At 33.3% G+C, this 26786-nt stretch overlaps 1 protein-coding gene across 3 annotated transcripts; it reads right to left on the bottom strand.

The window, feature by feature from the left end:
* Positions 1-662: 662 nt before the first annotated feature.
* LOC108728877 (serine/threonine-protein kinase OSR1) lies at positions 663-26387 on the bottom strand. 3 transcript variants are annotated; one of them, XM_018457695.1, is made up of 11 exons: positions 26169-26387; positions 15520-15648; positions 8825-9270; positions 5495-5607; positions 4613-4863; positions 3887-4061; positions 2361-2596; positions 2001-2115; positions 1597-1862; positions 1288-1474; positions 663-1118 (listed from the first exon to the last, which is right to left on the bottom strand). In XM_018457695.1, exons 1-11 carry the CDS (start codon positions 26216-26218, stop codon positions 1041-1043), a joined length of 2046 nt encoding a protein of 681 aa, XP_018313197.1. In that variant the 5' UTR covers positions 26219-26387; the 3' UTR covers positions 663-1040. The 3 variants fall into 3 exon arrangements, with proteins under 3 accessions (XP_018313197.1, XP_018313182.1, XP_018313191.1); XM_018457680.1 differs by having other exon boundaries at positions 3896-4061; positions 26169-26271; XM_018457689.1 differs by lacking the exons at positions 15520-15648; positions 26169-26387 and adding an exon at positions 15060-15095 and having other exon boundaries at positions 666-1118.
* Positions 26388-26786: the final 399 nt, after the last annotated feature.

The raw sequence follows: 26786 nt of genomic DNA, 5'->3' as shown, positions 1-26786 counted from the left end.
ACGAAATTTCGCATTTCGCAATCTTTATCCCGTTTGATTATCAACCACAAAGAAAAAAAATGATCGATTGAATACTAATATTTACATAACTAATAAGACGCAATACGAATGATACAATTCGGTTATGTAAAACTACAGCCATTATTGATTAGAGTAAGTGTATACCCTTAAGCCAGTACATGGATGATAATGTTTTTATGTATTCGCCTCGTTCGATTGTCCTCATGACATTGACAATGTTATCAGACACACTTGAGCAGTTCATTACTACCGATGTGTTGTAATAAATGTGTTTTTCGAATATCTACGCCCTGCAATCAACTATGTATTAGAATTTGAAAGAAGCGAAAATATCAAAAGCTAAGACCTGCTGACAAACATTTACTGATTAGATGGAAAGTAAAATGCGTTATTTGTAATGTTACCGTTATTTTTTTATAATAATATTATCGTTATTTTTTTATAATGTATATTTTATAATAATAATGATATGACATTACAATTTTTTATGACAGTAATAAAATAACGCCAACTGGAAACAGTCACTTTTCTTGAGTTTTTAGAAGTGATTCGTTATTTTAATTGTTAGAAATCACTCGTTATTCAATGAAAAAAGTAACTCGTTATTTTCATTGTTACGGACCGAGTAACGCATTAGTAACACATTTTACTCGATACATAACGAGTAAAGTAATGAGTTACTGATGCGCGTAATGTGTGCAACAACAAGTTATTTTTCAAAAGTGACTTTTCCAATGGCGTTATCATTACCATTATAAGTGTAATTGTATTATTTACAATTTATTATTATTAAACCGTTATTATAAGAAAGTAACAGTAACGGTAACGGCATTACAAGCAACTTCTATTCCTGTATGTTTGTATGTGCCGAGACTTTCTTTTTACTATCTAGAGTTTATTCTGAAATATCTTGAGAAATAGTACCTAGCCGATTCATTAGCTTTTGGTACTCTCTGGATCTTGGCGAATGTATCAATTAAGAACATTAGCCCGAGAGTTCAGAATGCAGTCGAGATTGTTTATTCAGTGATAGAGATCTGAGCAAATCCTATTAATGCCTTGTCATCTGGTACTTCGTTCACTGCATAACCAGTGTTCTGTAAACAAACGAGAAGAGACAATAATTGTATAGTTAATAAATATAATCAAATTAAATGATAAAAACACATTTTGAATTATTATACATATATTATGTATATATAATATTTAAATCAATTTTTACAATTTTTACATCTGACAATTAAAAGTAACATGAAGACTATTTACCAAGGAAAATGTCACTGTTCGCAATTGACCTCCACTCTCTATCAACTTTTTTAGATTTGTTTCAATCACTACAATGTCCTTGCCGTCGACCAAGCCCGCAGCAACTAATTCCGCTGCGATACCCTGTGCAGAGTCAACTCCAACAGTAAAATCGAACCTAATATCATTTAGCTCGCGTTTTTCATTTCTGAAAAAAAGTATTTTGAAATGATTACCTCGTCTTTTTTAAAGATGCAATAGATACTGAGATCATCCATAAAAAATTTATAAGTACATATATGAAAATATTTTCATTTGGATTTCACATACCGTAATCTAAGCACCAAGTTTATAGGTGTATTTTGTCCGGTTGCTGGCAAAGCCATTTGGCTTGGTGCTACCCTAATTTGACCATAGCATTCGTCAGGCTCGCCAGCTTCTTCATCGCTGCTGGCCTTTTCAATTGTGTTGACCGGTAACGTCTCTTTGCCTTCATCACTGCTCGAGTCACCATTGTTCTCTTCTTCCGACCAGACCCATTCTCCGGTCACCGTTCGGTGCAAACGACCCGACGTGCCGGGTTGTCTTTTTGATGCCTGCAAAAACAAATTTTTCTTAATATTTTTTTAATAACGCTTAAACACAATTTTTCAACTGTAACTTTTGCAAAAGCTCAATAAAAAATAATTACGTATAAATTTGCATATATTGCATAGTTGATAATAAGAATATACCTTTTGTACACGTGTTTCTAAACTGGGTCCAATCGCCACTAACGTTTGCTGCAGATATTTTTTATCTTTGGCTTTTTTAAAAAAGGGATGTTTTAGCAACTCAGTGGCTGTTGGTCTGAAAAAGTATACAAATTATTATTTGTAATATACATATTTTACAATTTTATACACTCATCTTTCTATTTTTTTCTTTCTATTCTTCTACTTTTTTTACTTAACAATATATACTATAAATCATATTATGATAATACCATCTTCAAGTAAGTCGAATACATCTAGCATATTACCTATTTACTCCAACTATTCTAACTACTTGGGCAAATAGAAGTAACAATGTAAATGAAATAGTAGGATCCTTACCTCTTAGTAGGATCTTTTTGTAAACAGTCGACGATCATTTTTCGGAATGTTTTTCCATATGCCTTGTATTGGTCCTTGTCATCCGCAGCGGTATCCAGCGTCGGCGGATCGTTCTGTAGCGTCAGCATCAAGACCTTCATCGGGGGATATTTGTGATATGGCGCCGTGCCGCTTGCCATCTCGATCGCCGTGATGCCAAGTGACCATATATCAGCCTTAAAATCGTAGCCATGGTCCTGCACAAATATACGCATATCATAATTGATTCTACATAGATATAGTATACGTGAGATTGCCAATATCTCATGAAATCGTGCTTGCAAAAGTCGCATGCTTGCCAGAATCTTCTTAATGTGATTTATAACTGCAGTCTCATATACGGAGTGACTCGCCATTATCGGAAAATATGTTTTTGAGTTTGATATCGATTTCTCTTGACACAGCAATTATCAAACTTTATTTTGCAAAAAGCATCTTAGCTAACTTTCAAAAAGTCTTTTTATCGATCAATATATATGTATATAAATTTAACAAAAATTAAATAAAAAAAGATGTACAATTAACATGTAGATCTGCATGAATATTTTTCAGGCATAAAGTATTAATATAACGCATAAAGCGGCCTCTACAATGAAATTTTACATATATCAGGGTTGCCATAGAAAATGAATTTAAAAATTTCTTGACTTTTCCAGGTTTTCCAGATAAAAATAGGAAATTTCCATGACTAATATAAACTATGTAAAAATTTTAATATAATAAAATATGTAAAAAATTTTAACATTTAGAATCAAGAATTAGTAAAAAAGCTAGTTTATATTATTAAAAATGCAAAAGAAGCTTAGCAGCATAATAAAATTTTGGAGGCAAATTCAAGCCAACAAAAAATAAAATAGTATTGGAAAAAAGAATGCAGTTTATAACGAAAAAGGACAATCAAATAAAATTACTGAATAAAATAAATTTTAATTATTTTTTTAAATCGTTTAAAGTGCACGAGTTTTGAACGTATTTGACTATAAACGTCAAACTGATTTGAGGAAATAAAACAAATAACGGTATAATAAAGACCAATACAGACATGATACAGAAATATACAGCAAAGTAAAATAATGGGGTAATTGATTGAATATCGTTAAAAAACTTTTCTGAAAATCTGCGTAACATAATATATATCTTCGGTGCAATATTCTGTGCAATATGCGGCTACTTGCATAACATTCCTAACGCAGAGCATGCTCAACAAAATAACATGATTGCTAATTCAAATTAATTCTTGGTTCAACGAGACGATAAAAGCATTTCCTCATGTCGCACGCAACGGCAAAACCGACACTGATGCATTCAAGGTTCGTATGTCGTTTCAACGATAACGTATATAAGCGTATATTGCCAGTCACAAACGTACGAGTCGCCAACGTACACATTTCCCACGTCCCGATAAAGTGTCGTGTACATTTAACAAACGCATACACAAATGTAGACACAGAGAACACGCAGGCTAAGAAGTCTGTAATGTTACTTTCCTCTCTCACCTGCTCCATGACCTCGGGCGCCATCCAACAAGGCGTACCGACGAAGGTGTGCCGAACCTTCTGCCGGCTCAAGTCACGTCCGGTCGCAAGCCACGCGCTGACACCAAAATCGGCGATCTGCACTGTGCCATCCTCGCCTAGTAGGATATTACCCGCTTTTATGTCCCTAATATTATTCTGCCGTTAAAATTTGTCTAGATACGTAGAGAAAATAAAAGAGTTATATCTGTAGGCTTATGCTTACTAAAATTTTACAAAAAAAATTCCTCTTGAAAATTCTCGGATTTTCCAGATATTTTTATTCAAAATTCCAGGTAAGATTAGAAAATTTTTTAATGCAACTTTGAAATAAACTGCAGTATAAGAAAGGCAAATAAACTATAAATTAGTAGAAGACGGGAATTCTTTACAAGACTACATAAACAAAAAAAAGAGATCAAAGAAACAATATTTTACATAAAAAACAAAATTTTTAAGTAAAATTCCAAAAATTTCCCTGAATACTGATAAATCCTTAAAAATTCTTGATTTTCAAGGATACAAAAAAAATTACCTCAAATTGTAGATTTTTAGGCTTTTCTAAGTATAGTAAACACTCTGTATACAGCCCATTGGTATTTTGTAAATAATACAATTGCACTCTAATAATTAAACGTTCTAAGATTGTATTTTCAATAAAAATAGGACGACACGCGGGACAAGCGTATTTCATAATACCTGTGTATCTGTCCGTTGCTGTGGAAATATTCAAGTCCTTTGAGTACTTCTCGAAGTACTGTAGCTATGGTGGCCTCATCGAATACTCCATGCTTGCAATTAGTGGTTCTGGTTTTATGCTTGATGATATCCAGCAGAGATCCACCTTCTAGCAATCTTAGAACCAACCAGAGTTCCTCTTTCACCACGAACGACGTGTAGTACGTCACGACGTTTTCGTGGTTGCAAGAAGACATCGCCTGTATCTCTTTCTAATATTTCGCCATATAAAAAGTCTCGATTAACAATAATTTCTTAATAATAATAACTACTTGTTTACGTTAACCTTCCATTTACAATCTGAATCTTTTTTGGCATAAGCAAAATTTCATTGTAAAATTTTTCCGAAAGGACATAAAAAAAGAATCCGAACTTCTTTTTCCTAAAAATTATGTATTTTTAAACAAATTTCTATTTTTCCACATTTTTAATTTTCCATTCAAATTTTAATTTTTATTAAATTAAGATTTTAATGTTTGAGTTAAAAAACCTAGATTGCAGACGGAGGAAGTAAAATTTAATTGCAGATAGATGATTAAGTAAAATAAAATTTATCAGTTTAATTTTAATCATAAAAAAGGATTTATTTTCGAAGATAAATCTATCTATAGACTATATTCTTGGAATAACATTTCGTTGAGATACGATAATGATTAGCAGCACTATTGTGCTCAATATGAAAAGTTTGCATCATGCTGGATGCAGCATACGTTGTAATCGATAAGATCGTTAATCCGATGAATCATACAATATATGTCTTATCAAAAGAGGTGCGGGTGTGTATCATATTGATCCGTCGCTGCGTGAAGTTCAATGTCAAAATTATAATACAATAAAACTCACCAATAGCTCGTCCATATTTGTGTTCCATTTTTCCAAGTTTATTCGCTTGATCGCGCATTTCTCCTGCCGCGGAATGCAAAACGCCGCGTGCACTACAGCTGTCGCTCCAACCCCTTAAATTTTAATAAAAAAGAATCAATAAAAGAAATTGTTAAAAGAAAGGACCTATCGCACTAACCATATGAAAAAAAGTAGTTTCAGTCGAATTGGTTGAAATTGTAATATTTTGTAAATTATGAGATGATCAAAAGTTTTCTTAGACAAAACCATAAAAAAATGATCAGACTGTGCTCTAGTATCATTTAAAAGTTGCTATTTTGGGTCTAATCGCACTGAAAAGTCTCTTTATCTACTAAACTATTCACTTTTGACAATTGTACTTCAATAAACCTTAACCGTACTTTTATGCATAGAATATCATGAGATGAATCAATTAATGTAAAGTTGTTTAAAAAAAGTATGTATCTTTTGTCAATTATAATTCATGTCATTATTCTATGCATAAAAGTATTAAGATACAGTTACCAAAAAATAAATAATTAGATAAAGATAATTCTCAAACTAATTAGACTCAAAATAGGAATTTTCAAATGGCGCTAGAACAAAATCTGTCCATTTTTATGATTTTACCACAGGAAACTTTCGAGTACCTCAAAATATCAGTTTCTGCCAATTCGACTAAAATCATTTTTTTCATATGATTAGTGTGGAATCCTGTGTCATTACTGCTTATCCAACTTATCTATACGCACAAATCATAATATTTTACGAAAAATGCTTACTTAATTAAATCTCCGTGAGATTCTCGACCATAGATCTATTTATAAATATACGCAGCGAATATATTTTAGAGTGGCTGAGAGACGTTTAAATTTTAAGGGGCCTCGATATTTTTACTCGTTACGTAGGCAATTTGTGATTTTAATCATAAATTTCGGCGAATTTTCTACATGCCGCAAAATGCGACATTGCGAGCCGATAAATAATTTAACTCCGCTAACTTGCATGCTCTTTACGGATAAAATAATGTAAATTGAGTAAAAACGGAATAATGAGATCGCTATAAAACACTTGTAAAAATTGGCCGAGACTATCATTCCCCTGATAGTCAGTAAATAGTCATAAAAGACATGTAAAGTACGTTTACTAGTTTTTACTCAATGCGCATGCCTATTTTAATAATAATAATAATAATAATAATAACTTTATTGAGTACAATTGTTAACATTAAATACAAAATATAGATAGAAATACAGCAATATTTGATATTGAGTATCAGTTACACAACAATAGGCGGAGCGACAGCTAATCAGCAGATTTGAAGCCGTATCTGAAACTTTTCATTTCACGAACGTTTTTCAACTATTTATTGATTGTTAGGAGGGGGAGGGGGCTAAGGATAGTCTTGGTCTATTTTTACAAGTGTTTTATAGCGATTTCATTATTTCGCTTGGATTTTTATCCAAATTGTTTTTATTTACAAACGACATGCAAGAAAAATCAACGTGTAAATTCTCGTTTATGACATCACGATTCAATATGGCTGAGGTGAGTACTCAGGAGCCTTACAGTTCCAGCCATGTTGGATCACGACGCGTCATAAGCGAGAAATGATACGTTAAAGTTCCTTGCATGTCATTTGTAAACAAAAAGGATTTGGGCAAAGCAAAACAATGAGATCGTTTTAAAATATTTGTAAAAATAGATCAAAGTTTATCTTTACTCCACTTGACAATCAATAAATAGTCATAAAAGGCATGTAAATGCGTGTTTACTAGCTTTTATTTAATGCGCATGTCTATTTTCACTTTACATGCCTTTCATGGTTATTTATTGACTGTCGGGGGGGGGGGGGGGAGTAAAGATAGCTTTGGCTACATATTTACGAGTACTTTAAAGCGATTTTATCGTCTTATTTTTTATCCAAATTCTATTTATAAATAGCATGCAAAAAATTTCAACGTGTTATTTCTCGCTTATGACGTCACGATCCAACATGGCTGCAACAACTATTTAGGAGCCTTAATAGAGAACGTTTGTCAGTTTTACATATGAAGATATCGGAAATATTTTTATTACTTAATACATGTTTATAAAAATATCGAATTACATTAAAGTGTTATAAGCCAGATATATACTCAATCAAAGTTTAAAAATTTCTTAATATATCAATAAGTGGACCATTTATCTTATAACTCAACAATTCTGTCATTGGCTATATTCAGCAGAAAAAGCAGCTTCACAAGTGTCGTAAAATTTTTCAATATGATTAGTTTATACATTTAGATGCATAAGGAACTAATAATAGGCAAGAAGTAATCGTATTAAAGAATTTTACAACAGTTGCAAAGCTGCTTTCTTTGCTGAATACACAACCATTTTTTAGTTGCTCGCAAAAAGAACAAAAGCATAAAGAAAAAAAAGAAAAAAAAGAATTTTAAATAGAAATAATTTTAAACGTACACACGTACTTTCATTCCTCTACAATTTGATACAATCAGTTACTGTATCAAAATTGCATTTCAAAATTACAATTACAAAATTTTAATGATTTAAGACATTTAAACTCATGTTTTGAAAAACTGTTGAGTTCTGTTTAGTGTGTAGCTGTAGCAAATTGATTGCCAAGAATTATCACAACGTGAATCGAAAGACAAAATTGTTTTGCCAAAATAACATCATTCATTCGTTGTATTTCTTTCCAATTTCATATTTCCAGGGAAAAATCTTGAACTTTGTACCACGTAAATTGCTTCGCATACAACTTTGCTCGTCTAGCGCCCTATTGCCCCCCTGAATCTCAGTGCGCGCATCCGGCACTGGCGTCGTAACCGTCCTGTAACCTATTCTGCAGCGGCCGCGGCAAGTTAGCTAGGTTAGGATAAAATGTGCTGTGGCTTTCTCGTACAGTAATACCGGCAGCCACGTGACAACGTGAGTGCGAGAAGGATACGAGGAATGGAGCTAAAGCTGCAATTACCTAACTGTCATCGTGTCGTTCTGAAATGGGAAAAATAGAGTGACGGAACGATCGTGTGACGCTAGACCGTTCGACCGACGAGGAGCGGTAGGATGCGCGAAACGGCGATTCTCGCTTCGTGGACGTCACCGTCATTATTATCTTCGCCGTCCCGCGACGCGTTATTATCAGGAAGACGACGCGCGCGGCGCGACGACCACCAGCCGTTCGATGCCGGTGGTGGCGGTGGCGCGCGTCTCCGTGGCCGCGAGCGATGTCGAGCAAGGTGCGCGCGCGATCTTCCGCGCTTTCGAACCACGCGATCGTCGCCTCGACCTGACGAGTCCCGCACGGTGGCGATCGGTACTCACCGATAACCTCCTTCAGCTCGTAATCGTCCTTGGTATTCGGCCAGCCTTGCACAACCGTGGAAGCGCTCGCGGTCGCCATTTTGCTGGCCAGTGCCGTACCGAGGCGCGCGTGCTTACTGGCTGCTCGAGCACCCCGCGACAGCGACGACAGCGGAGCGGTGCTGACCGTCCGCGAGCTGCCGTCACGTGGTGAAACGGCCGCGGCGGTGACGACGACGGTTGGGCTAGGGACAATGGGGGTGGCTGTGCGAGAAGCGCAGCGATCGTTGGTCGCGATCGTCGCGGAAGCAGATGCGTTTCGGCTGTTTCGGGTGCAGGTTGGTGACAACGTTGCCGTTGGCGACACCTTTGATGGCTTCGACGGTACGGGTGGCGTGGACGAGCGGAATGACTTCTGGCGAAACACGCCGGGCGAGCACGACGGCAGCACGTCTGGCGAGATCCTCCTGGAAGGAGATAACGCAATTAGATTGAAAAAAAAAAATTTCTGCGAATTCGACTATCAACTGAACCTCCCAGAATCGACTTTACTGACTGCTTTCCATTTATGTCCTATTTCTATGTAGATTAATTTTATATAATCTCGCGCGGTTTACCGTACTTTTTTTTATCTTTTCCTAGTTCTAATAATTAGATGAAGAGTAAATTAAACCGAGATTAATGTTGATCTACTTTGGAAGAAATGAACATTAGTGACAAGTCGATACAGTCGATACAAACAAACGCTATCTTTCTTGGCATTCCGAGAACAACAAAGATAGAACGACACTTTTTGATAAACCAGAAAATACAACTTCACTTTTTCGCGACCGTTTGGAGATTTATTTTATTTCTACATTTTTTTATATACATATTTTTCTTTCATAGAAAATGAAAAATTATAATAATGACACTGCACTCGAGGAAAAATTGGTATATTGAAATAAAGAATAAGTCCTTATTCACATCGTTATGAAATTGCTGTCAATTATGCTTCAATCATTTAAAATATTTAAAAAGAAATTCAGAGTTATTGATTCTTACGTTTTTTTTTTATACGTTGACAATTTTTTACCCATTGTCAGTGACTTTTGTATTTAGTAATCCTTGTATTTGACTCCTGAGCGCACGCGCACGGACACACACACATACACACACACGCGCGCGCGCAATTCAATTTCTGAATATTATTATTTACATGTAGAAATGAATCATTAGATCGAAGATCGATTTTTTAACGTTAAACTTTTATACAGGGTTTCTACAGGGATATTTTACACACATACTATAGGAATCAAAATAAGAAAAAAAAATTTTTGATTTTTTTATGCCTGAAAAGGTGAAACCCCTCCCTTAATAGGCTTTCTACAATAAGTCATTACCTAAGCTTTAAGTCTTAAGACATAAGAAATTGACCAATCATAGTCAATTTATTCTTCTCGCATTCAACTGTGATTGGTCAATTTCTTACGGCTTAAGACTTAAAACTTAGATAATGACTCTCTTATTGTTATAAAAGGATTTTTTTAAATTCGCAATATTAACGGAGCTATGAGCTCAAATACGCGTAAACTCTTGTAAATGCTATTCAAGTCATAATTTAAAGAAAACCGGTAGATGTCAGTTCCTATTGGTCCAGAAAAGGATTTGCTGTTACTTTCATATAGGAGCAGGTAGAAAATCGTTAGCTGCTCAAACTTCGTACTTTGTCATACAACACGTCGGTTTTATTGTGTATTTCAAAACTTTAAACGCGTTTTCTCTTGTTACTATAGCACGACTGAAGGTTCAATGGGCGCGTTCGCGCACGTTCACACGTTTTAAGCCAGTAAAATTAATTGTTAACAGAACATTAACTGTTCTCTTTAAATTAAGGTACACTCAGATTTATACTTAAAATTTGATGAAAGCAAGAAAGAAATGCCTGTTCTTTGTCACTACACTGAACTGCACTAAAATTTTCTCAAACTTCAAATACTAACAATAAGTCCATCTAATAAGAGCGTAACTGGATAAACTTCTGTTTGAGAATTGTTACATCAAAAACTATTTTGAACGAGCAGGTAGAAGAGTTTTCCTCCTATGGTGCAACAGAATTAATTATCGGTCATTGTACTTGTTATCTTTCAAAAAATATTTTGTATCTTTAAAGATGACATGACATTAGACGTGTAGATACAATTAAAGAGCGGAGATACAAGTCACGATCGGATGTATGTATTTAAGAACCATAATGAAAATTTTTGAACGAGACGTTTATCTAATAAATAATCACGCTCTTTAATTGCTCTTTAATTAGGCAGACTGTACATCTGATTCATTTTAACCCATTAAGGACCGCGGGTCGATTTTTCGACAAAAAAATAGGTCAACTTTGGGATGCGAAATTTTTGGCAAGTAGGCTCCTTAAGGACATAGTAGTTTGCCAAATTAAGATCCAATACTAAACGAGCAAAATTTAGATCGTACGGTAATAATAAATTTATTAATTTGTTATAGATACATACCTCACGGAACGTTTCGGTTTAATTTAGCCCTCTTCAATCCCTTGCGAATTAATATATAGAGACAACAATAAGCGCATAATGTTGAGTAAGCAAACGATTTAAATCATCGTGAGATGTGTATCTATGACAAATTAATAATATTTATTATTACCGTACCACCTAAGTTTCAACATTTGACCTTAATTTATTTATTTTTGCTTAGCATATATATATATATGAGCGGTAACAAAAATAATTTATTATACTATAAAAAAAAACTTCTTTCATACATACACAGGTCTAAATCAAAGGGCCATTATCTTGGAAACAGTGATAAATACAGTAAAACGACACAGGACTATTTCGATTCCTTTCGACAATAAGATACAGTTTCGGCGCGTAAGATCTACGAGGAAGGTCTTACGTGTCGAAGCTGTATAAAAATGATCGCAACGTTTAGACTTGTGCCTAACTTTTTTGTCAAAGAGTGTATATACTTATTCCATTATTTTAAATATATGTGTACATTAGTTCAGCTACAAAGAATAGGCGACCTGATATTAATAGAAAGGAAAGAAGCAAAGAGAAAATGTTCAAAATAAAATCTCGAGGGTTGCGCTTGAAAGCTGAAGACACGCTCTTATTCTAGTTTCCTATATTAAGACGCAAAAAAGATTCCATCAAAAAAGAATGCGTCCACCGATAACTAACCCGCATCTCGATTCATTGAAACGATTGACGTTTCTCAAAGTAACAGAGTGATGACGAACCGCGCGCGGTCGGCCTATATGCACAACAAATTAATCGTAGACCCATCCATCACATTCTTGCTACAATCGTTTTGAGGCGGCGCTTCTAATTGTTAAGTAGTGTAAGCAGCAATCATTGACGCCGATCGCTTTAATTGGCCCAAAAGATAAAGCTGCTCCCACCACCGATCATAAATATCCGCAGTACAACATTCAACGAAATACCAGAAATCTGCCTTTGCTAAAATTATCCATGTAAGAAAATAGTTACGACATATATATATTATCGCTCATTTGCTACGATTTCAACTAAAAAAAAATTGTCATTTTTTTTAATTGCTTGCAGAAAAAGAACGGAAATATAAAGAGAAAATGATAGAACATACTTTAAAAGAACGTACTTTATTCTGTAATCAATTATTACACCAAAAAATTGCATTTTAAGATCAATATTGTAAAATTTTAATGATTCAAAATATTGAAATATTTTCTGAAAAACTATATTTTTTAGAACTGGTTATGTATATAATAAATATGATTTAAGCACGAAGATCCAGCTTAGTTGAGGCTTTTCTTGTGTATTCACATTTGAGATCTTAGAACATTTTGTTTACTTAATCTTTTGTTGTATCGTAGGAAAGGAGCGATATGACAGTAATAATTATTGTTTTCTTTTTCTCTTTTGTTTCTTATATTTAATATAAGATATTTAGTAGGCATTATTTTCATTTTCATGTAACTTTCATATAAAATTTGTTCACACGCAATAAATTAAATTGACTGAGTTCGAATAATAAACTATCCATTCATTAAATTAGATTAATTGTTAAAATCAACATCTTTGATGTCGCGATGTTCCAGAGGTAGACGGCATGAAGAGGACGATATCAATTCAAACGCGAGCTTTGTGATTTCCCGTTCGTGACTCTTTCTGGAACGCGTTAATCTTTGTGTATCTAGAACTGTTATTATCTCTGATCGACAGACGCGACAATTCGAGGATTCCGTATTTTATCGATACGACGATATCTCGCCTAATTTTTTGCAATTGATGAATCCCGTAGCGCGCGATTAGCAAATCAAATTAAATTACGCCTACCTACGGAATGTTATCGTCACTCGTTATTTGAATCGAGATTTCGCGATGACCTTTATCGTATATGAGAACGACAGGTGTGCTGTTTCCCCTCTGCAAATATATATATATGTACATATATATAAAACCGACCATTCGTTAAGCGTTTCGATTCAGTGTTTTATTTACTTCGTCTGCAGCACTTTTTTAAAAACCATTACATCCGTGCATCGGGCCGGGTCTGCAGTCAGGTTCCGAAAAATGAATATCCTGATAGTAAGTTTCGAGCAACAGGTAACAATTTGCTGAACACAAACAATAACATTTCCCACAAACTGACGTTGTTTCTTATCATTTTAACATCAAAATTTACTGAGATTTTACATATCCTCATTTTGCTACTTGAGTTACCTACGATTTATGATGTTATAATTTCACATTCAACAATGTAACTGTTATATAGGGTGTATCTGAAATAACGTACATTAATCATACAGTGCTATTCCTAATAAAAAAGAGTCGAAAAGTCCTCTACCATTTTGCAATTTTCGCAATAGTTAAGATATTAATTACTAAAAATCGCTAAATATTAGTTTTCAATAATTTTTTACTCAAATACTATCAACTTTACAGAAAAATTGTAACGGACAAAAATTATTTATTTTCTTCTCATAAAACTCTAAAAATTTTTTCAGAACTTTTTATCAACTTTTTAGTATTGCATTTTCTTATTTTTACCAACATGAGAAAATACGATATTAAAAAATTCTGAAAAAATTCTTTATGAGAAGAAAATAAACAATTTTTATCTCTAGCAGTTTTTCTGTAAAGTGGATAGTATTTGAGTAAAAAATTATTGAAAACCAATATTCAGCGATTTTTTGTAATTAATATCTTGTTAACTATTGCGAAAATTGCAAAATGCTAAAGGACTTTTCGACTCAGTTTTTTATTAGGAATAGCACTGTATGATTAGTGTACATTATTTTAGATACACCCTGTATAGGTATTAAATCAAAACAAAAGTTTGTAGCGTTATTTCATTTGTTAAAAAAAAGTTGGTTATTATATTATTCGATTGAGCAAAGTTTCAGCTTTAGGAATTTGTTTTTTCGAATTGCAGTACGATGATTTTTAACGGAGTTACGAACAATCAAAGGCGTTTACGTCGTGCGTATACTTGCGATAGGCGAGTATAAATAACTTTCTATTAAGTTATTTTAATTTCGACAATACGCATGCAAACATATGATATGTGTATTAATTAATCATTTTGATTATACTGTAATTTCGTACATTATTGCAATTAGTACATTATTTTTTAAATACATTGATGAAATTAAGATAATTTATATTAGAAAGTTACTATATATAATATATATTATAGTTAATACGCGCATCACATACTTGGTGCAAAGAGATCACTGTTAAAATGTTCCTTTCCCTTAATCCGAAATAATTTAATAACGAAAATTTTATAAGACATTAAAAATTTTTATAAAAAAGCGACGATTTTTTAGGGAGAACTTTAAACTTTCTTGTTAGAAAGACGAAAATTTTCGCAAGACTTTTTGACACACGTGACAGGTTCGCGAAGTGAGAAGGAAATTTTTCACTTTGTCCAGCTTGTTTTCTATATGTAAAAATTGCCAAACTCGCAGAAACTCAAAACTGACTACTGACTTTTTGAAAGTAGAGATTTTAAGCTTTAAAAGTCCTTTCTTTAAATTGAAATTTTATTCCTTTTTAATAAAGTTACAGTTGTTTGAATTTTGAAGTTCGTAGTGCTATGAACTTTCGTTCCGACCCAATATACATCATGTGTCACATTACCTATATTTGTACTGTTGAATGAGAAATTATGCAATAATATTGGTATAATGTTACTGTTAGTTTGTACTTAACAAGAATTTATCTCTAGTCTTAATTTCGACGTCAAGTCGTACGAGGATTTAAATCTTGTTTGCAACATCATAATTAGATACGCAACGATAGCTACGGCTGTTTACGCGCAGCGTTGGATCATCACTAGTTCAAACCTCTGCAAACATTCAGTGTTTACAAACGTAAACAGGCGTTTTACTCACACTCTTCGGTGGGGTTCGGCAGAAATATACGATGGGCTTCGGTAACGGCCAAAAAAGAAATCACTCTCAGAAAACGGGCACTCGCGGCGCTCGGCTACTTCTTTCAATTATTTCCCGTCGCGATCGATCAGACGAGATTTGCACTCGACTTATTTGCACGCAACAATAGTCCGTGTGCAATCGAATCCCGGGGTTTCGATGTGGGTCGCGTAGGCCGATCACGTGCCTTACGATTTCTGACGTAGCGACGTCAGTAGTAGTAAGACGTCGGGTGGGTCGAGGCAGGCAGCCAGTCAGTCAATCATGCTCGGTCACTCACCTACTTCTGCCGAGCACCAAAGTCGCCAGAAATCTGCTGTCTTGAAACTTCAGCTGCTCTTCCTCCGTCGATATCGGCGCCGCGGCGCCCGGAGCGCCCGATTTGCGTTGCCCCATGCTGCCTACGGCCCTGCAAAACAACATACACACTCGTTAAACGGGTTGCGTATCGTAGGAGACGAAGAACTTAACGCGAGGACCATATTCATCACTCTAAATTTCTTGAAGTGAAATCTTACTTTAAAAGAGTGAAAGTGCTGAAAAAAACTATCGAGTGAAAATATTTACACTTTTTAATAAGAGTGACAGATTTTTACTCTTTTTTGGAGTGAGATTCACTCCAAAGGAATGAAATCCCTCTCCTTTTAAAAGAATCTTATTCTAAAAAAGTGAAATTACACTTCGCAAGAATGAAAATCTGTCATTCTTGTTTAAGAGTGCAAATATTTTCACTCTTTTTCAATAGTGACAGTATTTTCACTCCTTTAGAATGAGAATTTACTCCAAGAAGTTTAAAATACAGCAGACCTTCAAGGAAAACTTTAAGACATTCAAAGAACATCCTAAGGACATTCCCAGATTGTTCCTAGGACGTTCTTTAGATAAAGTGTAGAGCTGAAAGTACAAATGTTATATCTTAAGACATTACATGCATTTAGACAGTTGTTGATTACTATGCAGAAATAAGACCAACAATGAGCAAATTCAAAAAAATGTTGTAAGGTGTCAAGTAATTAATGTGGAAAGTTTTACTAATAATAAGATATAAGAGTAGAATCAGCTACAATGGTCTTATCAGCTTTGTTAGTAAAAATTGTCATATTAATAAATTACCTGACATCTTACAACATCTTGAATTTTCTCGTGTTAGCTTTATTCTACATTGCTTTACATATTATGAGCTATATTAACATTTACTTATTGTTAAATTTATTAAAAAATAAACATTCTTAATTTTGGAATATTTAAATTAAATATTCTTTAAATATACATAGGATATTCTACTTAGATATCCATATTTATACATTGAGAAAAAAATTGTTCATTTGACTAAATTAATTTAGTACGTCTTTATTTCTTTTGGTGAAGAATGTATCAAACATATTATATTTAACTCAAATACGTTTTCCAATAAAAGAAATAAAGGCGAATTTTTAAAAATTATTTAGAGTCAAATGAACAATATTTTTCTCAGTGTAACAAAAAGAACATTCATAGAATATAAAAATTAATAGCATATTCTATAAAACATTGTACAAAATATTCTACGCATGTTTACGGAACATTTATATTTATGTCATTCGAATAAACTATGAATATGCCATGAATATGATAGTTTTTAGTATGTTAAGTACATAGACTATATGAATATTCTTTATAAATATTTGTAGAACATCTATACAATATTTGTATGCTATCTGAGAATTTAATCGTTAACGGCTCTTCTTCTGTAGTAATTTCGTAGTTGAAAAACTGAATTGACAGTGATTCACACAACGCTCTTCGTTAAAATAAGAGCAACGATGTCTAGGTCCATAACCTTGCTTTAAGAGGCCATAAGCTGTAAAGCCTTAAAAAATTGACCGATCACAGTTGAATATGAGAAAAATAATCGACTGTGGTTGGTTAATTTCTTACGGCTTTACGACTTAAGGCCTTTTAAAGCAAGATTGTGAACCGAGCATGATGCGTGAATATTCGCACTTCGAGTCCAGTGGAATATTTCTAAATTGGCGGTCAGTCGATTGTCACCTAAATATCTAAATGGAATAATTGGGCCTGGATTGGCCTTACCAGCTATTTTTAGCTACGGCGAAGGGGATAGACCCTATTCCGCTGGCTAAAAATAATCCGATGGCGTTCACGCTTTGTGTCGCAGGAGCTGATTGAAGTTTGGAACGTTCCTGGAGCGATTTTTTCAAAATGATTTGGCCCATTTCTCCTTTTGCCCAGAGCTACATCTGAATGCCAGGCAACAAATAAAAAATACCCCGGTTTTGGGAGAATTTTTTTAAATTTTCCAAGGATAGTTTTTCGCCATTAAGGGTGCCTTCCGACGCATGTATTCGACGGGGGTATTTTTTATTTGTTGCCTGGCATGCAGATGTAGCTCTGTGCAAAAGAAGAAATGGGAAATTTTTTCAAATCATTTTGAAAAAATCGCTCCAGGAACGTTCCAAACTTCAATCAGCTGTCGCAGGCATGTATTAGAATGATCCTGCTTCCTTTTGACAATTCTTATCCTGCTCTCGGCCTCGACACACGGGAAGAATCGTATAAATCGTGAGAACGGATTCGAATTAACAAATGCATCTTGTTTTCGGCACACAAGTTTGTCAGTCTAATGTAATTCCTTATGACTAAACAGTCAATCGGATTCGATCTTGAATTATTTCAGATTTCACGGAGAAAAAAATATATAAAATAATAATTTCAAGACATGTGGGTCAATTTTAAGTAGAATCGTATAAGACTCGTAATTTGTTCACGTATAATACTTCTAAGAACGTATGATTAAAAGTTGTAATTCTATGCATACAGTAAGGTGTACGATTATGCGTAAATCGACGATTTCTTATGGCTAGTAAGAAACTGTTTGTAAAAATACTGCATTCTACAGCTACAAGCATTCCAATCATAAGTTCTTACAAGTCTTACGAGAACAAATTACGAGTCTTACGATTACGATTGCTTAGAATTGACTAAGAATCTTCTAAAGTCACAGTAGTTGATTATACATGCTGAAAATCCTTACAGAAATTAAAAATAAAACTGGAAAATAGTTATTAATTGCTTGTTTTAAGCAATAAAAGCACTTGTTCTTTAGTGCTTTTAATACTGAAAAAAAATAATTTTTAATATTAAATTGGCCAGTATTAAATTGGATTTTTGTAAGAATGTAATTTCAACTTGTGAATCTGCGTAGTTTTCGAAATTATTCGATCCAATTTTAACGCACCGCGTGACATCATCCACCGGTTGTACCCCATCAACAAGAATCTGTCCTGTCAGCTTCAGACATCACCTGATTACGATTAACAAGTCTATAACGGTCTTATCCTAAAGTAATGGTCTAATTATCTCTTCAAACACGAAAGGCGTGCGAAAATGACACCTGTGACGTTTTAAAGTATCCCCAAGCAGATCACAATACCTTATTTTAGCATGTAGTCATTAACACTTCTTTTCACATTTAGCCTCGTTTTATTTAAAAAGCTAATCCAAAATAAACACTTTATTTTCAAAGAATTTAATATATGACAAGATAATCGTGTCTAAAAAAACATCAAGAACTTTATTTAACAATAAATAATGAGATTTAACAAAGTAAGAAGAAGATAATTTAATTTTATGTATTTTAAGAAACATATGGGAGGACCATACTGAAGAGGACCGTTAATAAAGGTCGAAACGTTTGAAATTTGTTTTTATTATTTATATGATAAGATTAAGGGGATTCTAAAGCCGCCTGTATTATCGACTAAATATAATTTTCCTACAACACACACATATTATATGATATATGTTATAATAATCCTTAATACACACCTTTGGGTCATTCATGTCCTGCGCATTTCTTTTCTTGGATTTATATACAACAATATTATACACAACAATTGTATATAATAATTTATATATAATTTATTATAAATATACAACTTTCTAAAGATGTCAAAATATACATAAAAATTGCTTAATAATTTTTATATAGATACTTGTAAAAGTGATGAAAATCCAGGATACATCATGTGCAGTAAGGGTACCAAAAACTAAAGTATAAAGGGTTAAAATTATATTTAGTCGATAATACAGGCTATAATTTTTGTATAATCACTTTTCTCCTCTTTTCGAAAATCCTTTTCCAGGATGTGCATATTAATACATGTCTATGAGGTGGAGTTTATGCCAAGAATGTCAAAAAATTTTTAAATTGATATCTTCTTTACCATTTCTTAATCCATAGCGCTCTAGAGCTGTTACATCGTGACAACATTTGCTTTGTATAAAAGTTGTGCAATGTGTACTTACAAAATAATAGTCCACAGACTAGTAGTTTGCACGAAGAAACGTGAAGTTCTTAGAAATGGATTTGGACATCTAATTAAAATATTATTGTCTTAAAATTTATGTGTATGTGTGGCATACGTGAGTGAGATATTGATGTAGTGATGTATCAATGACATAATAAATCGTCTGTGCGTAGTGTAAGTTCTACTTACACTATGACTAATCGCCTTTAAAATATTAACGCACGTCAACTTGCAGCCCTTCTAAATTACATATTTTTTAATTGTTATTTATTTGAGCCGTTTTTCATATAATATTAATTTGTTTTCAATTCTCTTCTGGATTCTTTTGACACTTTATTTTTATTATTCGATGTATAGGGATGAGTTAAGAAATAGTTTCTTCCGTTCAAATTATAGTGTATATAGAGTACATATACAGCCTATAAATTTTTTAAATAAGTGGCAAAAAGATGGATAATTACTTATCGTTCCATGCTTCATCCATTATGTCTCGGATAACGGGGTTCTTCTAATATTTGGGTTAAAAGTTTAACTCATCGCCGGGCTAGAATTGCGATTTTAATTTAATTCGGACGAACGAACGTATGTCGCCGCGTCATCTGCTGCCTACGTTCAGTTTACGCCTAGCCACGATACACTCTTCAAGTTTTCATCATTTCATCATTTCCTCCGCCTCATATCGCGTCACGCGAGCGCTCTGCCCATCTACTTTATTCATTTTTGCATTTAACATTTTCCTCCATCTCGACAATTTTTCATCTCTAACGTTCGTTGGTACATATCTTGTACAAGAAAGAAACAAAATAAATGTATTTTATCCCATTTTGATCGTAATAATTGTAATGATTAATATGGAATTACCTTCTCTCTAAACAATTTTAAATTTTGTGAAGCTCAACAAAGAGAGCTGATCTCTATATATTTTTATCTTTCTTTTTAATCGTTTTCTCTTCTTTCGCAGATTCCACACATTTTCTAGACTTTAAGCACTGCAGTGTCTAACGAGAGAATCTTTGGACATCTTCGGGTGAATGTTCACGTTTGCCACGTCGAGAAACCACGTTGAGAAATTATTTTTAGGTATCTGCTCGACAACATCTTTCAACGTGCTTTTAGTGCATTCTGCAACATTCTATGCAAAGTCGTATCGACATATACTTGCCACTTCATACAAATTAATGGACTGTCACTGTTACGGTATTTCTAGCGACATGTAGATTTATTGAATTGACTTTGCATCGATCTTAGTCAGCGCGTGTACAATTGAACAAACAAATGTAGTAGCTACTCGATCACCGTCACTAGACGGAATTGTGACTATTGTAGTATCGCTATGTTTTAATTTGTTGACTATAATATAGATCATTTTAGCCTTGACGACAATTCCCCAATATGGCATGTAAAATGGAATGCGAATCTCAAAAATCTTGAAGATACCTACACGAATTTTTATTTTTTTTTTTAATTCTTGATGGTTCTCTCAACTAAAAGACATTTCGATATACTCGTATATATGCGGCATTTTCTGTCAAATTTAAACACCCCCTCTGTCTAAAATTCAGTTCATCCAAAAAATTTCTTCCTGGGCTTCAATTGTAAGTATACACATGTCTACTTTCTTTAGCACTCTGGTCTTTTTGGAAATTTAATACAACGCACATTGGTCTAAAAAGATGGTTTGCTACTCAAAATTCAATAACTTTTGAATCCATGATAGTATCAATATGAAAATAATTGATATACATAATCTAAAATACATTTTTCAATAAATAATAAAGAAAAAATGAAATATTTGTATTCGTGAGAATCATAAAAATAATAACAGTGAAATTTTATTCAATTTTCATTTTATAATTTTTATTATCTACATAATAGTATTTTTTGCGTAATAATACTATTATATTAGGTATTCAATAGTTCAAAAAAGTTTTTATAAGATTACATTGAAAGAATGATTGAAAAATCTTTTTATTGTTGACAATATGTGTGAATAAGAAATAAAATAAGATTAATTTTTTAATGAATTAATGATAAAAATATTGTCAGAAGGTTTTTGGCAAATACTATTATGAGAGTGTAAAGAACCTGAATCTGAATATAAACATATAATGTTATTATATTAAAAATTTAAAAATAAAAATTAAAATATAATAAAAATATTAAGTCAATATATAATAATCCGATAGGAATCGAAACATCTATTCTTTGTTCTTTATTTGTCTTTAATTTGTCACTCATTGTTTATAGCAGACATTAAAGTGTTTTTTATTATTATATGTTTATACTAATAATTTAACTCACAATGATTAACTTTGGCTCATAGCCCTATTTCCTTTTGAATTTTAAAAATATTAAGTGTTTAAAGAGTGTCAAATTTATCTAATTTGTAAGCAGTCAAATTAATAATTGCATTGCTTCTTCAGGTAACTCTAAAATAGTTTTAATCGGTAATACATCAGTAATACAAACATCTTTAAGATCCCCTTAAAAAGGTGCAATAAGAGAAATATATGTGTTCTCTGTTATATATTATATAGCTTCTTTCCACTCTTAAATAAAAAAAAAGTTAAAATATTTTGTTGCAGTGCGAAACATAAATGCTTATAGATTCCAGAACCACAAAAAACCGCAAAATTTTATTATCGGATCTTATTATATATAGAATCAATTTGCAATACTACAAACCAAGAAACACAATACCGGTCAACTTCGATGACCTTTAAAAATCTCTTTCTTGTCAGATTATGTGTTTGTAGCAGCATTTTGGAAAAATAGAGCTTCAAAACGATACAACCAAGTTTAATGCTATTTATACCATTTATAGAGCAAGAATTGGAGAATCTAACGATATGCTCATGTTGATTATTTTATTAATAATTTTGACGTAGTTCTTTCTTAAAGTCATGTTGGGGTGATGCGATGGATTTCTCCGATTTTGGGCTATATTTTAGCTAAAAATGCAACACACATTATTTTGACTTATTGATGAATTGATTTATTGATGAATACTATATATATAGTATAGATATTCTTCTATACATTGGCATTCTATAAATTCCAGCTTCAATTATACTTTATAATTCAGACTTTTGAGCAACAAACCGTCTTTTCGGACCAATGTGCGACGGGCCTAACATAACCGCTATTGTTCACGAAGTATTGACTGACAATGAGAATGCTTAAATCATCACTCAAATGGGCCAAGGTTCGTCCAATTTGATAAACATCAGCCAAGAAAGAAAAGTGTTCAGAGATGTCAAAGGATTTGCGGATAATCGCCGTGTCGTGCTTCATTGCTAATGCCAATATTTCGTGAACCTTGCCTTTTACTTCATCAGGGCGAGGAGTGCACTGATACTATTGAGACTGATACTTTTGAGAAAAATGCACAAATCGCATTTTTCTCGAAATATTATTTTGCAAAATAATTACCATGATAACTCGTATAATTTTAATTTAATCAACTTGTAATTTTAAGATATTCATAACACTTTTCTTCTGAATCAGTACTTCGTGAACTACAACCGTCATGTTAGGCTCACCATATTGAATTTCCAAAAAAGCCAGAGTGCTAAGGAAAGTAGACATGTGTTATACCTACAAGCCCAGAAATTTTCTGAGCCCAGAAAGAAATTTTTTGGATGAACTGAATTTTTGACAGAGAGGGTGTTCAATTTGACAGAGAATGCGCCATATATATATATATATTACAACAATAAATTATGATTTTTTATTTCTGACATCATAATTCAATACTTGCTATTTACATTGAGAGAGACATGTTGTGCGCTTTAATACATAATGATAACAATTGATTGTTCGAGCGAAATCTATTGAACGGTAAATAATCGCATATTTCTTAAAAGGATTTATATTTTTCAAATACTGATTTTTAATTTAAGCTCCCTTGACTTCACTGCGTGCCGGTGTGATTATTCTACGTATATGCAAGTGTGCGATGCGAGATTTATTTTACTTAGTTGCACGTGTCTACCGATTTTTATCTTTGCCTTTCACTCTGCAATTGTTCATTAAAATAATATTTGTTAATAAGTATTTGCGAATGAGGGAATTGAATTGACGGTTTGGTGAACACTTCCCAAATGGTTACTCATTTTTGTAACGTTTATTAACTTGTATAATTTGCACCTTTGATTTTGTTCCCAAGCATAACAAAAAGTCATAACAGCAGTAGACTATAATTTCGCTTTCAACAATATAATATAAATATAATGTAATACATGGTGAAGATGTCCCTTTATTAACAAATACTGACAATATTACTGATTATGTGTGGTTAATATCGTTGAATTGATGTAGAATACTGATGGTGATCTGGATTTTGATTCGAGCATCAGTATTACTTTATTAGGATCCATGTCACAGTATATATCACAAGTGCAATAGATAATGCACGTAAAACTAAAATGAAATATATTGTCAATAATACTGATCGTGTAAGGTTGTAAAAACACTAAAAATATTGATACATACTGCCAGTATTAATGATTCCATATTACTAATCAGTATTATTGATCGTGTAGGATCACCTTTACACTTACAGTGCAAAACGCGAAATTATAACATTGATTATGTTACTTTTAGTTGGTGTTGATTGAGATGATATGAAAAGGGTTCCAAAATAATGATCAAAAGTTACTTTTCGATCAGTTACAATTAATTTCAACGTCACATTGACGTTATCGTGACCTGTTGTTCTCTGCTTGAGTTCGCTCTGAATAGATATCTTACGAAGAAGCAATATTCAATTTCTTTTTTTTAAAGACCAACGACATATTTGGTCCATTTTAAGATGTTAGAAAGAATGGATTAATTGGATAGTCCTGCGGTAAATATATAATAATTAAGAATAATTGCGGTGGGATTTTCGAAGAGTTGAGATTTTGAGTTCCACTCTCGTTTGAGTTCACTTAATAATGCTTTTCATCAATGGAACCTTTACTCGACAAGCCCGTGCGCGCGAGGGTCAATTGCTTATTAACTCAAAGAGCCGTAGCGGCTATTAAACGATTTCATTGTCATTGAAATAGTTTGCAAAAAACGAAGAGGTCGCGTTCATCCGGAAACAAACATACGTTCGATTGTTTAATCATATATAAATTGATCCATTGCCGTCGTTATGAAATAACGGGAATTTCTTTTACAATTTAAGCGGTCGATCGCGAATAAGAAGAAACGTCTTACTTTCTTCGGGCACATTCTGAAAAGTACCTCGTAAACAATAGACATCGCACTTCGTAAACGTCGCTCGCCACGTGTCTTTTTTATAGTCGCCTTAAACCTTAAACGAGTCACCGGAAACGAGGTAATTTGGCAGTCACATTTATACGTCGGCTTATGAAATTAGACCAAACACGCTTGGAAACGATCTAAACAATACCGCATCAGCAGTCACTCGATGCTGTACAGCTGCATTCGGTGTATCATCAGATACGTCATCGTATATGTTACTCAAAATTACAGTGTCATCACGTGTACATTACAGAGAAACATGGTTACTAAAGAATACACGAATTACATATTTTACGTGCTTCTCTTAGCAGTAAAGTATAAAAAATAGAGATTTTAATGATAAAAACAGAGTTTTAATAAAAAAATTAATAAAATTAACTTTTCGTATTTTTCTTCTCTCTTTCTCTCTCTCTATTATTTTGAATTATTTATATATTTTAAATATTTCTTGTAGAAAAATTCTATGCAACTGATTTTTATCAACTTTAAAAGTAGAGTATCGAATAAATCATAATTTAAATATAAAATTAATTAACTTTTTGTATTAAGAAAAGAGAGAGACGCGCTTTTAAATTTTATGACGTATTTATTTCTCTTTCTTCTCTCTCTCTCTCTCTATCTTTACTTTGATTTATTTATATATTACGATAAATATCTTATATTTGTCTAAAATTATCCATTCGATTTTTACGTGACAATGGCTGTGTTCAGCAGAAAGAACAGCTTTGCAACTGTTGTAAAATTCATGAATATGATTGGTTTATACATTTAGATCCAGTGAGGAACTAAGGGCAAGACCAATCATATTAAAGAATTTTACAACAGTTGCAAAGCTGCTTTTTCTTCTGAACGCAGCCATTAAATATATTTACTCACCGAATTAGGCAAATAAACCTTGGAATCATATTGGATTGGTGTCTTATTCAATGCGGCTATCTGATTCTCGTGTCACGTTAACATTTGAATGCCATCTTGATAGGCAAATAAAATTCAAAAGTAGATGGACCACATTTACACTGAGAATACGAATCATTTGTTACGAATGATTTCATCATCTTTCCTCAAACCGATTAAAATGTATTTCCTTCAACTAATAAATATTAATATGCCACTGGCGTTTAGCTATATCTTAATTATATTTAACTGGAGTTTAACTATATCTTAATTATATTTAAAGATTCAAAAGTTATTAATTTATCGTTAAATGCATTTGATTCTCATTATCATTGCATCCCAATATTTCTAAAAGAAATTTAAAGATTGTTCATTATTGTCAGTTATCTTTTGAGAAAATCTAAAAATTTAAAATATGCTTCATCGATAAGATAAAAAAAAGTTAGTGTGATAGATTTCTGATTGGTTTTACCTGGTCGATGTTGACTTTAAAGAGCCATTCGCATAGAGATCGGCTGCCATGGTACCGGTGTCAGCCCGATGACATCCCGATCTTCGTGGGATGCTCCGAAGAATGTACGAGCTGGGATCTCGTCGATCTTGTCTATTCCTCCCTCCCTTGTGTTCCTTTTCCTTCGTGGAAAAGCAACAAACACGTATTTGGCAAAGATTCTTCGAAATTTTTGTCACTGACAATCGTCAACCTTGACCGGGATCATTCTCATCGTGAATGAAACACCAATCGCTTCGGTCTAAACACGCTCGTATTATTGACATTATCCTCATATCACAATACACGATACTGCCGTCTCTTATATATTATACATACGTACGTATATCCTCGGCTATTTAACCGTAACGCGAAAATTCCGTCGTCAAAGACGACGTCGGCGTGATTTCGAGAAAAGAGCGTGTGGAACGTCGCGTGGCGAGCGCAATTTCGAGGGAACGACTGTCGCTCCGTTAACGGTGATATAGGATCATCCTGTGCTCGCCTCGTGACTGAACTATGTCAGACGGGGCACTGTCAATTGGATAACTACCTACCCCACATTGGCACAGTATTGTCGCGTGTATGTGTGCGTAATGC

The sequence above is a fragment of the Mycetomoellerius zeteki genome, unplaced genomic scaffold (genome assembly GCF_001594055.1).
Source record: "Mycetomoellerius zeteki isolate Tzet28-1 unplaced genomic scaffold, Tzet1.0 scaffold114, whole genome shotgun sequence".
Taxonomy (NCBI): domain Eukaryota; kingdom Metazoa; phylum Arthropoda; class Insecta; order Hymenoptera; family Formicidae; genus Mycetomoellerius; species Mycetomoellerius zeteki.
The sequence above is the reverse complement of the archived record's forward strand: the minus strand, read 5'-3'. Positions and strand labels throughout refer to the sequence as shown.